At 43.6% G+C, this 17,866-nt stretch overlaps 2 protein-coding genes across 6 annotated transcripts; both read left to right on the forward strand.

Moving 5' to 3' along the window:
• The first annotated feature begins 456 nt into the window (after positions 1-456).
• LOC103630545 (transcription elongation factor SPT6 homolog) lies at positions 457-15,340 on the forward strand. 5 transcript variants are annotated; one of them, XM_008651595.2, is made up of 18 exons: positions 457-801; positions 1,032-1,082; positions 1,164-1,256; positions 2,363-2,489; positions 2,569-2,653; positions 2,739-2,880; positions 2,975-3,113; positions 3,224-3,485; positions 3,574-3,762; positions 3,835-3,948; positions 4,038-4,424; positions 4,575-4,685; positions 8,438-9,232; positions 11,739-11,880; positions 11,972-13,137; positions 13,231-13,440; positions 13,602-14,067; positions 14,572-15,340. In XM_008651595.2, the coding sequence occupies exons 2-18, from the start codon at positions 1,052-1,054 to the stop codon at positions 14,979-14,981; spliced, it is 4,869 nt and encodes a 1,622-aa protein (XP_008649817.1). In that variant the 5' UTR covers positions 457-801; positions 1,032-1,051; the 3' UTR covers positions 14,982-15,340. The 5 variants fall into 5 exon arrangements, with proteins under 5 accessions (XP_008649817.1, XP_020395195.1, XP_035816119.1 ...); XM_035960226.1 differs by having other exon boundaries at positions 570-801; positions 900-1,082; XM_035960227.1 differs by having other exon boundaries at positions 570-801; positions 900-1,082; positions 1,167-1,256.
• Positions 1,265-2,356, forward strand: LOC103630544 (uncharacterized). The gene has a single exon (XM_008651594.1). It carries the CDS (start codon positions 1,524-1,526, stop codon positions 1,962-1,964), a length of 441 nt encoding a protein of 146 aa, XP_008649816.1. The 5' UTR covers positions 1,265-1,523; the 3' UTR covers positions 1,965-2,356.
• Positions 15,341-17,866: the final 2,526 nt, after the last annotated feature.

Genomic DNA, 17,866 nt, shown 5'->3' on the forward strand with positions numbered 1-17,866 from the left:
CTTCATCCTCTGTCAATGCCCTTGCGTCACCCTCCAGCATGTGCGAGTATGCACTAGACGTGTTGTCCTATCCTTTCTGGTACGTGGGTTGTTACTGTGGAGACTTTGTTGACGTGGTCCTCCTTGGCACTGTACACATGGCCCAAACATAGTTTGGTGATGATGTGTGCTGTCACGACCGTTGTGGGCCAACATCGGCCTGAATTCCTTCCTTGCGGGTCCGTTTGGTGTGATCTTCTTCGTACGCCCGCCTCGCAGGCTTGCTTGGTGGGGACTTGGTCGTTTGCCCCGCCTCACAGCCTTGCTCAACGGGGACTTGGTCGAACGTCTCGCCTCACAATCTTGTTCGACGGAGACTTGGTCATACACCTCGCTTTACAGGCTTCCTCGACAAATGGACTAGAAAGGGTTTTATGGGTCTCACTATAGGTACCCGTTCGTGGGTATCTGACAGATGCCGTCTGGACTAATCCTCTTTCCAAACGCACCGACGAGCGCCCTAATTTAAAGAGCGGTAATGTAGAGTGACCCATTTTGACAAAGTCCTATATAAGAGTTGGAAGATTTTTTTTCTGTAGCTTAAGAGTGCAGTAGATAGATATAAGTCGTTTAGTGGGCCGGAAACCTCACTGTGGCGGTGTGGCCCGCCTTTTGTTCTACATTCCAGTCCCCTCCGGCACACTGTGTTCTTCCGTTCCTCTCGCGTGGTTGTCTGGTGCCGACGACTGGGCCGCCGCCGCCTCCGTCCTACGCTCGGTGCTGAGGCCTTCGGGACTTCCGCCGGCGACGCGCACCCTCCGGGTACGCGTATCCCTTCTCTTCCGTTCCTGCTGTGCGAAACCGAGCACTCAAACCCTAGCTATCTGTATTCGGATCTGATGATCCAGTTACAATTGCAGGACACCTGTGTTACGCCTACAAACTTTTTTCGTTTTCTTTTTGCGAAAAAGATTGAGTTTACGCCCATGACCTTTACTGGATCTGATACTGTCTCGAACTTAATCCGATTCATCCTTCATTGGTTCGGTTAGGTTGAAATCCCTCGAGAACAATGGGGCGCACGGTTCTTTCAGATGAAGAAGGTATAATTTTCCGCTGATTTCTTTCGTGGTAATTTGTGTGCATTTGCTGATGGAAATTGGTGGTTTTGTTTGGAACCCTAGAAGATGAGTTCGAGGCTGACGAGGAGGATCCGCGGCCCTCGCGGAGGAACAGGGACGATATGGACGAGCGCGATGACGACGACGACGACGATGGTCAGATTTTTTCTCACAATTTCTTCATATTGTCTCTGGCTCACTCCGGTTGTGGGCTGGAGCCAATTGTATATTTGGGACTCTAAACATAGTGTTTCGCAATATTGCCATCCAAAATATTTACTTTGCAAAAAAGGGACTACAAATATGTTCTAATTGATTATACTACCATTTACTATATAATCTTCCTTTTATTACTTCTTTCCCTGTATTTTGTACCTAAGGAGACCAAATTATCTTGTGTGCGCGTTCTGTCTCCATGCCGCCATGGACGACCGGCCACCGTCTTGGCCACGGCCACCCTGTACCCCGTCCAGGCCCTCAGGCTCACCCCTGCTGCACTGTCCGTCGGGCTCCCATTCGAGCTCGGCCCTGCGCGCGCTGGCCAAGGCCGCGCCGACCGCCACGTTGGGCGAGATCGCACTAGGTGAGAGCGCGCTGGGCGATGTAATGCTGGACAGGGGCGCCTCGTCCATCATAAGCCCAGCCCAGGGACACGCCGGCCATGGAAGTTGTATCATCGTCCTGGTGTTTCATGAGTATTACGTGAACATTAAGAGTTGTTTGCATCCTGCAAGTTACAAATACCAGCTTCCTGGTTCCTGCGCAAACAAGCTGCAAATTGCAAATACTAGCTTCCTGGTGTTGCAATTGGCTTCCTGTTGGCCAGCTGTTGATCCTGTTGAGCGCGAGAGCGCAGACGAGTAGTAAGTTCAGTTAGTGCCTATAATTACATACGGGTAAAAATGGCTAATCAGGGACAAAATACATGAAATTAGATTAGAAAAGCAAGACAATACTTTAAATGGTAGTATAATCAAGTAGAAGATGTTTGTAGTCCCTTTTTTGCGACGTAAATCTTTTGGATGGCAATATTGCGAAGCGCTATGTTTAGAGTCCCAAATATACAATTATCTCTGTGGGCTGTGTAGTTTTCTCCCCACCAGGGAGCAGTTTTGCTTCCTTATTATTTGAATTATTCAGTTTTGTATGCTTTGCTATTGCAGTATTTTATTGTTTTATTTTCACTTTTTTTTGTTAGTGTCAAATTATGATCTCTCCTTGGGCTTGTGAAGTAACAATTGTAGAAGTATGGTTATATGCAGAGGACGGTCAGGATGAATTTGAGAAGGATGACTTCATAGTGGACGACGAGGAAGAAGAAGTGGAAGGAGAGGAAGAGGAACAGAAGAGTGATGACGAGAGGCGAAGAAAGAAAAAGAAAAAGAAGAGGTACCTCCATTTCTTCCTACTACGGATAAATGTCAATATATTGTGTACGCTATCCTGAAATGTATGAGATATTACACAGGGAATCAGACGACTTCATGCTCGATGAGGATGACTATATGTTGCTCCAGGATAATAACATCACTGGCATCAGTCGCCCAAAGCCTGTATGTTTTTTCAGTCATAGTTTGCTGTCCTGACCCAATTTTCTTGGTCCCGTTTATGAAGAATGCTCCTTTTGTCTTCTTGCAGGGAAACAAGTTTAAGCGCTTGAAAAAGGCTGGAAGGGAATCTGAAATGGATGAGCACTCTGGTTTTTCAGATGGTGATGGAACAGGCAAAAAACGCAGTGGCAAGGAGAGGGTCGAGTACAGTTTATTTGGTGATCATCAAGGTACCCGCACCAGAATTTGACTCCGTTGTGCCCTTTTGAATTATCCCAAGAAGTATCTGAAACTATTTTTTTCTGCCAATTTTAATTTCCTCAGATGCTGCACCCTTTGAGGAGGACTTCGAGGACGATCAGCAGGCAGGGGAGGGTGAGGAGGAAGTTGGTGATGATGAAGATGAAATGGCAGATTTCATTGTGGAGGAAGATGAAATTGATGGGAATGGACAAGTTGTAAGGTGTGGATCTTTGTCCTATCTTTTGAACACCAACCCCTTGTCTTTGGCTCAGTGGAATTATTTCTGACTGTGTTCACTCCTAAGTAATGTGTACTATTTCTTATTTGTAGGAGGAAGAAATTTAAAAAGAAGGTACCACGACAAGCAGCAGGTGTATCATCGTCTGCTCTGCAAGAGGCCCAAGACATATTTGGCGATGTTGATGAGCTGTTGGCACTAAGAAAACAAGAGCTTGAGAGGGAGGCCCTTAACTCTGGTGAGTTAAGGGGGGCGAGGCTTGAAGATGAGTTTGAACCATTTATTCTTGCAGAGAAGTATATGACATCAAAAGATGAGCAAATAAAAGAAAATGATGTTCCTGAGAGGATGCAGGTATGTACTAGCCTTTTGACTTTTTTTCATGCTACATCTTGATTTAGTTGAATCAAGACATGCGTCTAATTTGTTTCTTTTTTGGCAGTTGTCTGAAGAGTTGACTGGGTATCCTCCAACGGATAAAACAACGATTGAGGAAGAGAGTTCATGGATACACAGCCACTTAACCGGTGATGGATTTCTGTCCTTTTTTGGCAATGAGCACATAAACAAGGATATTGACCAGAAGGACATTGTCAATGTCGTGACCATGTTGCATGCCAACAAATTTGAAGTATGCAAAATTATGCAAATTTGTTTCTCAATGTTATGCTTGCTCGTCTGACTTGTTCTTGTTACTTGTCAGATTCCGTTCATCGCAATGTACAGAAAAGAGAGCTGTCCAACCCTATTAAGTTTTGATTCTGATGAGGATAACGAGGATATTGAATCTGATGCACGCAAATTGAGGTGGCATAAGGTAATTTTTTTATTATTCGCTGACTTGTTGCTCTCTTTGAACTTACTAACTATTTGCAATTACTAAGGCAAATCTGGTGTTCTATGTAGCTGCTCTGGGCGGTTCAGGCCTTAGACAGAAAGTGGCTACTTCTTCAGAAGCGCAAGGTTGCTTTACAGTTGTATTATGAGAAAAGATTTGATGATGAGAAACGGAGGATAGATGATGTCACAAGGCAAGAACTTAATAGCCAACTTTATAATTCCATCATTGAAGCACTGAAGGATGCTAAATCTGAGAAAGAGGTGGAGGATGTTGATGCAAAATTCAATTTACATTTTCCTCCTGGTGAAGTAGAAGAAGAAGGTCAATTTAAACGTCCTAAAAGGAAGTCCTTGTACAGTATCTGTCACAAGGCAGGGCTATGGGAGGTTGCCAACCAATTTGGGCGCAGTGCTGAGCAATTAGGCCACCATCTGACTTTAACTAAGATACCTGTATGTCATCTAAGCTTGCACTTCACATTTTTTCCATACTGCCTGTGCAACCTCTACCAACCTTTTGCATATATTTTCATACCATAGGAAGCTGTTCTGTATAGAAAATGGTTTCTAGATTGACACATTACATTCATATGTTTGTAACAGGAAGCAGGCGAGCTTGAGAGCGGTAGACATTCACCTGAAGAGGTCGCTGCAAATTTCACATGTGCAATGTTTGAAACATCACAAGATGTTCTTCGTGGCGCGAGACACATGGTATTTAATAGACCCACAATTCTGACCCTCTTTTGTACTCCTTCCATTCCAAATTATAAGACATTTTGGTTTTTCTAGATACATTGATTGTACTATGTATCTAGACATGGTGTATATCTAAGCGCATAGCAAAAAAAAACTATACAACAACAACAACAACAACAAAGCCTTTTGTCCCAAGCACGTTGGGGTAGGCTAGAGATGAAACCCCGTATGAAAACCTCAGAGCTCAACCCCCAAAGAAAACAGGGGAAACAAAGGCAAAGGAGAACCGAAAACGACGAAACGGGGGAACACATAAAAGAGATAAAACCCACAAGAACCAGCAAGGTCTAAATGGGCACAAGAAAAGGTCAAACGATTAAGGAGGAAAAGCGGAACTATAAATCAAGGTTCTGGCACGTGAATTGCACACTTCCACCCCTTCCTATCCACGGCGAGCTCTTTATCAATATTCCACTCCTTCAGGTCCCTCTTCACTGCCTCTGTCCACGTCAAGGTTGGTCGACCTCTACCTCTCTTCACATTCTCGGGACGCCTAATTATTCCGATATGCACTGGTGCCTCTTCAGGTCTTCGTTGGATATGTCCAAACCATCTCAAACGATGTTGCATAAGCTTCTCCTCAATTGGCGCCACTCCTACTCTCTCTCGTATGTCATCATTCCGGACTCGGTCTCTCCTTGTGTGGCCACATATCCAGCGCAACATACGCATCTCTGCCACACACAGTTGTTGGACATGTCGTCTTTTAGTGGGCCAACATTCTGCTCCATACAACATAGCCGGCCGGATTGCTGTCCTGTAGAATTTGCCTTTTAGTTTGTGTGGCACCCGGGGGTCGCATAAGACACCCGCCGCTTGCCGCCACTTCAACCATCCAGCTTTAATTCTATGACTGACATCCTCATCGATGTCTCCATCCTTCTGAAGCATTGATCCTAAGTAACGAAAAGTGTCTTTCTTGGGTACCACTTGCCCATCAAGACTAACATCGCCATCTTCATACCCCATGGCACTGAAATCACACTTCATATACTCCGTTTTAGACCTACTAAGCCTAAAACCTTTTGCTTCCAGCGTCTGTCTCCACAATTCCAACTTTTGCGAAACATCACTCCTACTCTCCTCAATAAGTACCACATCATCGGCAAAAAGCATACACCACGGTATATCTCCTTGTATGTCCCTTGTGACCTCATCTATCACCAAAGCGAAAAGATAAGGGCTCAAAGCCGACCCTTGATGTAGTCCTATGTTAATTGGAAAGTCATCGGTGTCCCCATCACTTGTTCGGACACTTGTCACAACATTAGTGTACATATCTTTAATAAGATTAATGTACTTTGTTGCTACTTTGTGTTTTTCCAAGGCCCACCACATTACACTCCTGGGTACTTTGTCATAAGCCTTCTCCAAGTCTATGAAGACCATATGCAGGTCTTTCTTTTGTTCTCTGAATCTCTCCATAAGTTGTCTTAGTAAGAAAATGGCCTCCATAGTTGATCTCCCGGGCATGAAACCAAACTGATTTTGGGTCACGCTCGTCAGCTTTCGCAGGCGGTGTTCAATGACTCTCTCCCATAGCTTCATTGTATGGCTCATGAGTTTAATTCCACGGTAATTAGTACAACTTTGAACATCTCCTTTGTTCTTGAAGATTGGTACTAATGTACTCCGCCGCCACTCGTCGGGCATTCTGTTTGTCCGAAAGATGGTGTTGAAAAGCTTAGTCAGCCATACTATCGCTATGTCTCCAAGGCATCTCCATACCTCGATAGGGATACCATCAGGGCCCATCGCCTTTCCTACCTTCATCCTTTTTAGCGCCTCCTTAACTTCATATTCTTGTATCCTTCGCACAAAACCCCTGTTGTTGTCATCGAATGGTTCGTCCAATTCTATTGTAGAACTCTCATTCCCTCCATTGAACAATTTGTTGAAGTACTCCTTCCATCTATTCTTGATCTCTTCATTCTTCACTAATAGTTGGTTTGCTTCATCCTTGATGCATTTGACTTGGTTGACATCCCTTGTCTTCCTTTCACGAATCTTGGCCATCCTATAGATATCCTTTTCTCCCTGCTTTGTGTCCAACCGTTGATAAAGGTTGTCAAAGGCTTGACCCCGGGCTCTACTAACCGCTCGCTTTGCAGACTTCTTCGCTATCCTATACTTCTCTATGTTTTCTGCACACTTGTCATGATGTAAGCGTTTGTAGCAATCTTTCTTCTCCTTGATAGCCTTTTGGACATCTTCGTTCCACCACCAAGTGTCTTTAACTTCCCTTCTGTTTCCTTGACTCAGCCCAAACTCTTCTGAAGCTATCTTTCGGATGCACATCGCCATCTTCCTCCACATGATATTTGAGTCTCCCTCTTCTGCCCAAGGGCCCTCCTCGATAACTCTCTCCTTGAAAGTTTGGGCCACATCCCCTTTAAGCTTCCACCACTTTGTTCTAGTGACCTTGTTATGCTTATTCCGTCGTAAACGAATCTTAAAACGGAAGTCAGCTACGACAAGCTTATGTTGGGTTACCACACACTCTCCAGGTATAACCTTGCAATCTAAGCAGGCATGCCTGTCCTCTTTTCTCAAGAGGACGAAATCAATCTGGCTAGTGTGTTGGCCACTACTGAAGGTCACCAGGTGGGATGTCCTCTTCCTAAAGAAAGTGTTTGCTATAAACATGTCATAGGCTAGGGCAAAGTTCAGGATTTCCTCTCCTTCTTGATTCCTAGTCCCAAAGCCGAAGCCTCCATGCACACCCTCGAAACTGGTGCTAGATGTACCCACATGGCCATTGAGATCTCCTCCTATGAAGAGCTTCTCGCCAACTGGCACACTACTAACCATGTCCTCCAGGCCTTCCCAGAACTCCCTCTTTGAGTTCTCATTAAGGCCTACTTGAGGAGCATACGCGCTGATAACATTGAGAACCAAGTCCCCAATGACCAGCTTGACTAGGATGATTCTATCTCCTACCCTCTTAACATCTACTACTCCATCTTTAAGGCTCTTATCGATCAAGACGCCTACTCCATTCTTGTTTGTTGCAGTCCCCGTGTACCACAACTTGAAGCCTGGACCTTCCACTTCCTTCGCCTTCTGTCCTTTCCACTTGGTCTCTTGAACGCATAAAATATTTACTCGTCTCCTCACCGCAACGTCAACTATTTCTCGTAACTTACCTGTTAAGGAACCTACGTTCCAACTACCTACACGGACCCTAGTTGGCTCGACTAACTTCCTTACCCTTCGCACCCGCCGAGGAAGATGCAAAGACCCTTGCTCATTTTCCACTACACCCGGGCGTCGATGTAGCGCGCCACTAAGGATGCGACGACCCGATCCTTGCTCATTTATCACCGGCTCCAGATCAAGAGACGGCGCGTCCCTTAAGGGGTGACGGCCCGGCCCTTGCTCATTTAACACCATACCCGGGTTCCGATATGGCGCGTCGCTAAGAGGGTTACGCCCCAACGATTTTCTTTGTGGTTTCATCTCCATAAGATTTGGCTGGTTTTTACGTTGGTTTGCCGGACCTAACACAACCCTCCTCCTTTACCGGGCTTGGGACCGGCTATGTTGAAACGACTTAAGGAAGTCTTCCAATCAACATAGGCGGAGTTAGCAAAAAAAAAACTATGCATCTAGAAAATCCAAAATGCCTTATAATTTGGGATGGAGAAGTAATGCATTAAACTTAGTTGATAGGTTTGTTCCTTGCCCCCCTGTTCCTTTGTTCACAGGCAGCAGTTGAGATAGGTTGTGAGCCAATTGTGAGAAAGCATGTACGAGGCATCTTCATGAATAAAGCAGTTGTGTCAACAAGTCCCACATCTGAGGGAAATACAATCATAGATCCATATCACCAACTATCGGGTGTTAAGTGGCTGAGAGAGAAACCACTTAGCAAGTTTGTTGATGCACAGTGGCTCCTTATTCAGAAAGCAGAGGAAGAAAAGCTCCTCAAGGTTACCGTAAAATTGCCAGAAGATGCAAAGAAAAAACTCATGTCTGAAGCACGTGAGAATTATCTAAGTGATTGTGTCAGCAAGTCTGCACAATTGTGGGATGAGCAACGGAAGATGATACTGGATGATGCTTTCTTCAATTTTCTCCTTCCATCAATGGAAAAGGAAGCTCGATCACTGTTGATGACAAAAGCCAAACATTGGCTCCATATGGAATATGGGAAACAGTTGTGGAACAAGGTTACTGTTGCTCCTTGGAAGAAGAAAGATGCGGACAAGAAGGATGCTGACATTGATTTGGATGATGAATCAGAGTTGAGAGTTATGGCTTGCTGCTGGGGTCCTGGGAAGCCAGCAACCACCTTTGTAATGTTAGACTCCTCAGGAGAGTTGGTTGATGTTCTGTATGCAGGCTCTATCAGTAACAGGTCTCAAGGTGTCGCTGAGCAGCAGCGGAAGAAGAACGACCAGCAGCGAGTCTTAAAGTTTATGACTGATCATCAACCACATGTTGTGTGTGTAGGAGCATCGAACTACAATTGCAGACAACTGAAGGATGATCTTTATGAGGTATTTTTCTGTCTTATTTATTGGCGTGTAAATACATAGTCAAAATAGGTGAAGCAAGTGCTACGTTCTCTTTCAGAATTATATAGTTGCACCTGCACAAATGTCTTTAAATTGGTTGCTTGACTGATAGGCTTAATGTTATCATACTGTTCTATAATCTTTCTATTATATGTTTTACAATCAGCATTTGCAGAGGATTGTTGCACCTGGTTTTGTGGTCATCTTATGAGTTCGCTATGATGTTGTAGAGCACCTTATAAGATTAGCACTGCACACAGATGTTTTTAATTCTGATTTTGTTGTTAATCTCTTGAGTTGGCATTGTAGGCTCCCCCAATCTTGTTCCTTCGATGCTGCAGGCAACCCATTAGGTTTTGTGAATTGTACTGTATTGGGTTTAAGTGCTGGGTTTCTTGTGTTGACTTGACATTATTTTTTCTCGAACGCGCAAGAGAATTGCATGTTATATTAATAAGAAAAGAGAGGAAGTACACAAGGGGATACACGCTCTGACCCACCAAAAAACCTAGCTCACATATGGAACTATAAACTAAAGGTTTTAAACCTGTAACAACTCCTTGAACCCACTTGCTCCTGCAGCACTCCACATAGAACACTATGGAAATGAGCTGCAGCGGCACATCTACTGCAGGGTTTAGCGCATTGGATGCACAATTATTTCTATGTTTCCACAGCTCCCAAGCAACTAGAATAATGATAGAATTCACTCCTTTCCCTTTAGCCTTTGGAATTTCCTTGATTGTCATGCTCCACCAGGAAGAGAAACAGCTGTTTTTGCCCATGTTTTTGTTTCTTCTAGCCTCAGACACTTTCTTTGATTTTTTAGTTTTACTGTACCAAGGTTCTTAAGGTGATAAGGCGAGCCGTAGTGAGCTACCTCCTTCCAATTTCCTGGTGACACCTAGGTGGTTGTAAGGTGAGGCAAGGTGACACCATACCGATATTAGAAACTTCCAAAACAGCCGTATGGAGCAGGAAGAAGGAAAAGAAAAAAAGGAAGGAGGAGATTGGCCCAGCTGGGACCACACAGCCCATATACCTTTTCATGTGGCGTGACCTATCTTTGATTCCCTCTATTCAGCATGCAGAGCCGCCACTCTCCTGTGTTCCTCACTGTCCCACATCTTCTCTCCTATGTTATCCAGAACCACATTTGATCCTGCAACTCTCCCTGCCTCTTGCGTTCCGTTTCCTCACCACTGTGCCCTCAGATTCACTGCCTCTGCGTCCGTCCAGATTGACCTTGCTACAGCTGGCCGGAGGAAGCTGAGCTAATAACCCATGCCAGACAGCGGGGATGGCAGGCCTGCAAGTTATTGGCCTTGCTGGCCGGCTTCTCTCCTGGTCGTCTATTCTCTTCCTCCCTTCTCCCTCTGTTTTGCTCATTTTTTGGTCTGGTGGCTGGGATGTCCAGAATGCCAGCGAGCCTCATCGCTTAGGTGATGCCTGACTTTACTTTTTATTTGTTCGTTTTGGTTTTGTGATGGCGCTAATATTGGGCTTTTAACTGCTGGGTTTCTTGAGTTGAGTTGACATAGTGTCCAGGCTTTTGCTTTCTGCTAGCTTTTAACATACTTCCTCAAGTTTATTTTAGGTTGGCGTCTCTTGATTTCTGTCCTTCACTTTTGTTATTTGTTTATTTCTTTATGGTGAGAGTCCAACCTGTATTTATTTATTTAACTTATTTTATCCCATTATCTATTGCATATAGCAGTAGAAAGTTTTGCATATTTGATGACATGATTAGTTGGTCACTGTTTATTTTGTACATCCCAAGATTTTTTGTTAACAATCTAACAAATGTTGCAGAAATACATGTGTTGCGTTGGATTTGTGGTCATACAAGGGATTGAGTTTGGAACGATGATATGTGTGATAAGCTAGGGGTAGGGTATCACCAATTGAAGAAAAACTTGTCTAACATTGAGATGGTTTGGACATGTCCAATGGAAACCTCTAGAGGCACTAGTGTGTATTAGGATCCTAAGGCGCGAGATCAATGAGGAGAGATGGGGAAGGCCGAAGTTGACATGGGAAGAGATAGTATAGGGAGACTTGAAAGGATGGAATATACCCAAAGATTTAGTCTTAAATAGGAGTGCATGAAGCCATGAAAGTCAGCTATCTATGTGCTTGAACCTTGACCTGTGGTTTTTGTTGGCTTTCAACTCTAGTCTACCCCAACTTGCTTAGGACTAAAAGGTTTGTTGTTGCTAACAAATGTTGCCAGATGACATGATACAAACTAGTATGGTTATACGGGATTGCCTCTTAGGATATGTGGCTTCACATTTGTAGTGGGTGATGCATTTGCTATAAATGTGAACATGTTTTCACTTTTTCAGTGCTTGTAACTGTATATAGTTGTTGAAACTTCGATTTATGCTTTCGAAATGGCTGTACAACAATGGCACTCTGCAGAAGTTTATTTTAAGCTTTGTGTTCTCATTGCTTAATTTTAAACTGACATTTATCCTTGTGAAAGGTTATTTTTAAAATTGTAGAGGATCATCCAAGGGATGTTAACGCCCAAATGGAAAATTTTAGCATTGTCTATGGTGACGAGTCTGTGCCTCGCTTGTATGAGAACTCTCGAATATCTTCGGATCAACTTCCTGGCCAATCAGGTATAGTAGCAACATGGTGATTTACTGTTATTTCCTCTGCTCGGAACCTTACAAACAGCTGTTTTCTCTTCATGTCTCAATCGCTGTACAGGTATTGTGAAGCGGGCTGTGGCGCTTGGACGTTACCTTCAGAACCCGTTGGCAATGATTGCAACACTGTGTGGACCTGGGAAAGAGATACTTTCTTGGAAACTGCATGCTCTGGAACAGTTTCTAACTCCTGATGAGAAGTATGAAATTGTTGAGCAAGTAATGGTTGATGCAACAAATCAGATAGGTTTTGATGTCAATCTTGCTGCTAGCCATGAGTGGCATTTTTCTACTCTACAATTTATTGCTGGTTTGGGTCCGCGTAAAGCTTCAGCTTTGCAGAAAGATCTGGTAAGAGAGGGATCCATTTTTAGTCGCAAAGAGCTTGTAAAACCTCTAGGCAGGAAAGTATTCATGAATGCTTCTGGATTTTTACGTGTTCGGCGGAGTGGTGCAGCTGCAGCCAGCGCTCAACTCATTGATCTGCTTGAGGATACAAGGATCCATCCTGAATCATATGTATTGGCAAAAAATTTAGCTAAGGATGTCTATGTTGAGGATGCACAACATGAAATAAATGAAATGGACGATGAGGAGCAAGAGATGGCTATTGAGCATGTTAGAGAAAGGCCAAGCATGCTTCGAAGTCTTAAAATTGTGGAATATATAAAGAGCATTACAGAAGAATACCGTAAACTGGAAACTCTGCGTGATATAAAGTTTGAGCTGCTGTGCGGTTTTTCTGACTGGAGGATTCCCTATACCGAGCCAAGCCCAGACGAGGAATTCTGGTTGCTTTCTGGTGAAACTGATGATACCATATCTGAGGGAAGGATTGTTCAAGTTACTGTTCGCAATATACAAGATAACAAAATAATTTGCACCTTTGATTCGGGTTTGAAAGCCATAGTTATGGCAGACAACTATTCTGATGAGGGTTTTGATCCAGAATCATCACAGTTACGTGAAGGCGATGTATTAACTGGCAAAATTCGAAACGTGAATAAAAATAGATTCATGGTTTACCTAACATGCAAGGCTAGCGAGATGAGGAGAAGGCCATTCTCTAGAGGTGAGCAGGATCCTTACTATCATGAACAAGACATGACCTCACAAACTGTAGAAGATAAGGCTCGGAAACAAAAGGAACTTGCAAAGAAGCATTTCAAGCCCCGAATGATTGTTCATCCCCACTTTCAGAACCTGACAGCTGAAGAAGCCATGCAGGTCTGCTGCCTTGTTAAACTCAGTTTGTGCGCTTTGCATCTCCTCTTATGGTAAGCTATGCCAGTCTTTATCTAAACTATTCTCTTAAAACAGTTTTTATCAGATAAAGAGCATGGTGAGAAGTTAATCCGACCAAGCTCCAGGGGACCATCATTTTTGACACTTACCCTGAAAATTTTTGATGGCGTTTACGCACATAAGGAGATAGCTGAAAGTGGAAAGGATCATAAAGATATCACAAGTTTGCTTCGCCTGGGGAAAACACTAACAATTGATAATGAAACTTTTGAAGACCTCGATGAGGTTGGTGCACCTGATATATACACTTGCTCTCTTCTCACTTATGTCCTGTCCTCTTTAGTATTTTGATTCTATTTTCTGTGTCAGGGTTTTGCTCTAGTAAGATTGGAAACATTTCATTTTGTGCTATCTGGGCCTTACTCTATTTTTCATGTATTATGCAGGTTATTGACCGATATGTGGACCCATTGGTAGGACACCTGAAGAGCATGCTGTCGTACCGTAAATTCAGAAAGGGTTTAAAAAATGAGGTTGATGAGATGTTAAGGGCAGAGAAAGCAGAGAACCCTATGAGAATAGTATATAGTTTTGGCATATCTCACGAACATCCTGGCACCTTTATATTGTCATATATTAGGAGTACAAACCCACATCACGAGTACATTGGGTTGTACCCGAAGGGCTTCAGGTTCAGGAAGAGAGACTTCGACAACATTGACCGTCTTGTGTCGTATTTCCAGAAGAATATTGACAAACCACCACCTGATGCTGGACCATCAATGCGGAATGTTGCTGCAATGGTACCTATGAAAAACTCAGCTTGGGGTTCTGGTGGTGGTGGGGATGCAAATGGTGGTTGGAGGGGAGATGGTAGTAATGATAGGGATCGACCTTTCTCTGGCAGATCAGGTCAGTTATTAATGTGCTTACGAGTTTGATAAAGTTATATGTGTTTTTATCTTTGTAATCTTTAAATGCTTTGCACGGATTGGGATCATAATATTGTCACCAAGTACTGGATTGTTATTGTTCTCATGATCTGCTAGTGTCCGGTGAAGATAGTATTTGCATTCTTGTGGTGAACTCCCATGCAAGTTTTTGCTGCATGAGTTAAAAGCCATTTCTGAAATAAGTGACATTCATCTGGTTCTTCAGAAGCTAGCCACTTTTTTGTTCTCTGTCTCAACTAAATATATTTCTTTATGTATTCTTTTAATATTTTTCTTTCTAGATTGTCAACATGCATGTTACAGTGAATTTTTACCAACATGTAGTCAAGTTGTGATGTTATAGCTGAGATTTTACCACTGTTTTTTGAGAAACGCTTGTGATCTGACTTGCACATTGCTGAGACATTAATTGACCCTTAGAAATATGTGAGCATTATTTATGCATTTTGTTTTCCTAAAACAGGAGGGAGGTTTGATTCAAGGAATAGCTCTGGTGGTCGTGGACGAGGACGGGGGCGTGGCCGGGGTAACTTTGGCGATGACGATAATGCTGGTGGAGGTTGGAGTGGAGGAGGTGGTGGTGGCAACAGTGGAAGGTGGACCGATAACATTGGCACAGGTGGCAGTGGTGGTTCTTCCTGGGGTGGTGGTGGCGGTGGTGATGACAGCAACCGTGGCGGTGGAGGAGGGGGTTGGGGATCAGCTGGTGGTGGTGCTGACAATGCTGGTGGCGGAAATGGAGCCTGGGGAGCAGCTGCTGGTGGCTCTGATGACCCAGGGTTGGGTAGCGCCAAAAAGGTCGTCCCAGCACAGGATGGTGGAACCGGCTGGGGGTCAGAAGGTGGCGGCGGCGGTGGTGGCGGAGGCTGGTAACTGGGCTGTGCCCTGCGTTGTAGTCCAGACAACAGCTACTAGATGAAAACAGTTTCCTCGTTTTAACTCCTGTCCTATCGTACTGTGGACGGGAGAAATCTGGCACTTATAAGTCTTGCAGCTGCTGCACGTCTGCAGATGTTGCATTGCGGACAGCGTTATGTTTCAGTGCATGTACATAAATCCAATATGTCTGGTCACACTTTCCTGCTACGAATTTGATCCTGGTGCTTCATTGTTGAGGCTATCCGCAATTAGGCCAGTACTCTACCCCATGTTGGTAAGCTTTTGTGTTGAAAGTGTAACACGCTACATTTTGTTTCCCTAGCTTCACATAACCCCGCTTACAAGTGTTTCAATGTTTTGGCGACCCATATGCCTTTCGGTTTGTGGGCGTTTCGATAGAGTCAGGTCTGGATTTCACAACTAGCATTTATGACAGCAAAAGCCGGAAGGTGGCATTCGATTGTACTTGAGTCCTACAAATGATCGATTGAAAGTTACATGTTATTATAAAAACGACCATGGACTAGGAAGCATTCTTAAGAGGCATGTACAACCTGAGAACGGTTACAGTTAAGATCGATACAATTCTGAGCCTCTAGATCCTAAATACAATTATGAGATATTATGTGTGAAGTGTTGTATATAGATAGACTTTTCTTTTATATTTATTTTAATTAGCCTTCTAGAGACATCTTTAAAGACCTCATATTAAATGAGGTTGTGCATACCCTTAGCATTCATATAGACCTCCGTGTGGCTACTAGCGATGGATTTATTAGGTAAAATATTAGGTACATAAAAATAAAAGACAAAGATATTAGGCACATGAAAAACAAAGGTAAAAACAAATTTAAAATATTACACATTATTACGTAGAATTTATAAAAATACAGCAACCGTCAAAATTAAAAATAATATAAATTAAAATTATTATATACAATTTAGAATTCATCTACAACAACTTAACTTTGCAACCTATTGGTTTGGTTTATGGCAAAACCACTATGTTTTATTAAACTTCGGAAGTGACATATTTCATATTCATGACCATGGGTTATGTCACACTTTTAGGTTAATTTTGACTCTGGCTTTTGTCCCTCTAAAACTAAAAGTTAAACTAAAGGGCTCGAACCAGAAACCGTTTTTTTAAAAGCTTGCTTTATTACAGTGTAAAATTGAAAGTACACCTGGAATTATTTTTAACGACTTTTGGATAGAATTGTTCAAAATTATATGGAAAAACTTTTAGCATTTTTAGCGACCTCTATCAAACAATTTTTAGCCTTTTTATAGCTCTCAGCCTACAACAACTTTTTTCATAGCTCACAACCCACAATAGCTTTTTTCACAACCACAAGCCAACTAAACAGATCCTTAGGTTCGTGGCCTTGTTCTAAGCTCTTGTGGTAAAACATGGTGGTACCTTGAAAAAACAAAGAAAATAGGTTGTGCCTTGTTTTTAGTACACTAGGAAGCACCGTCATCATATATATCAAACTCTACATCTATGGAATGTGAAATATGAACTACAAAAAAAAAACAAAACAAAAGTAAGTAGTTTTTTTAGGGAAAGGCTAGGGTGTGTGTGTGTTGGGGGGATCTTGAAAGGGAATTAGGCTTACACCTAGTTCCTAAATAATTTTGGTGGTTGAATTGCCCAACACAAATATTTAAGACTAACTAGTTTGCTCTAGTGCATAAGTTATACAGGTGCCAAAGGTTCACACTTAGCCAATAAAAAGATCAAGTATTGGGTCCAAACAAAGGAGCAAGGGACAACCAAAGGCACCTCTGGTCTGGCGCACCGGACTGTCTGGTGTGCCACCGGACATGTCCGGTGCACCAGAGGACTCCAATTCCAAACTCGTCACCTTCGGGAAATTCCAGAGGCAACTCCGCTATAATTCACCGGACTGTCCGGTGCTCCAAGGAAGAGCAGCCTTAGAAACTGGCCAGCCTCGAAAATTCATTTCAGCAGCTCCGCTATAATTCACCGGACTGTCCGGTGTACACCGGACTGTCCGGTGTATCAGCGGGGCAACGACTACTTCGGCGCCAACGGCTACTTGCGACGCATTAAATGCGCGCGCTGCGCGCGCAGAAGTCAGGCACGCCCATACTGGCGCACCGGACAATCTACAGTGCATGTCCGGTGCGCCACCGGACATCCAGGCGAGCCCAGAAGACAGACCTTCAACGGTCGAACCCAACGACTTTTGGTGACGTGGCTGTCGCACCGGACATGTCCGGTGTGCACCGGACTGTCCGGTGCGCCATCGAACAGACAGCCTCACCAAACGGCTAGTTTGGTGGTTGGGGCTATAAATACCCCCAACCACCCACCATTCATTGCATCCAAGTTTTCCACTTCCCAACTACTTACAAGAGCTCTAGCATTCAATTCTAGACACACCAAAGAGATCAAATCCTCTCCAAACTCCACACAACGCCCTAGTGACTAGTGAGAGAGATTTGCTTGTGTTCTTTCGAGCTCTTGCGCTTGGATTGCTTTCTTCTTTCTTGATTCTTTCTTGCAATCATACTCACTTGTAATTGAGGCAAGAGACACCAATCTTGTGGTGGTCCTTGTGGGAACTTTGTGTTCCAAGTGATTGAGAAGAAAAAGCTCATTCGGTTCGAGGGACCGTTTGAGAGAGGGTAAGGGTTGAAAGAGATCCAGCCTTTGTGGCCTCCTCAACGGGGAGTAGATTTGAGAGAACCGAACCTCGGTAAAACAAATCCGCGTGTCTCACTTCATTATTCGCTTGCGATTTGTTTTGCACCCTCTCTCGCGGACTCCATTATATTTCTAACGCTAACCCGGCTTGTAGTTGTGATTATTTTTAAGAATTTCAGTTTCGCCCTATTCACCTCCCCTC

Source organism: Zea mays, chromosome 6 (genome assembly GCF_902167145.1).
Source record: "Zea mays cultivar B73 chromosome 6, Zm-B73-REFERENCE-NAM-5.0, whole genome shotgun sequence".
NCBI classification, from domain to species: domain Eukaryota; kingdom Viridiplantae; phylum Streptophyta; class Magnoliopsida; order Poales; family Poaceae; genus Zea; species Zea mays.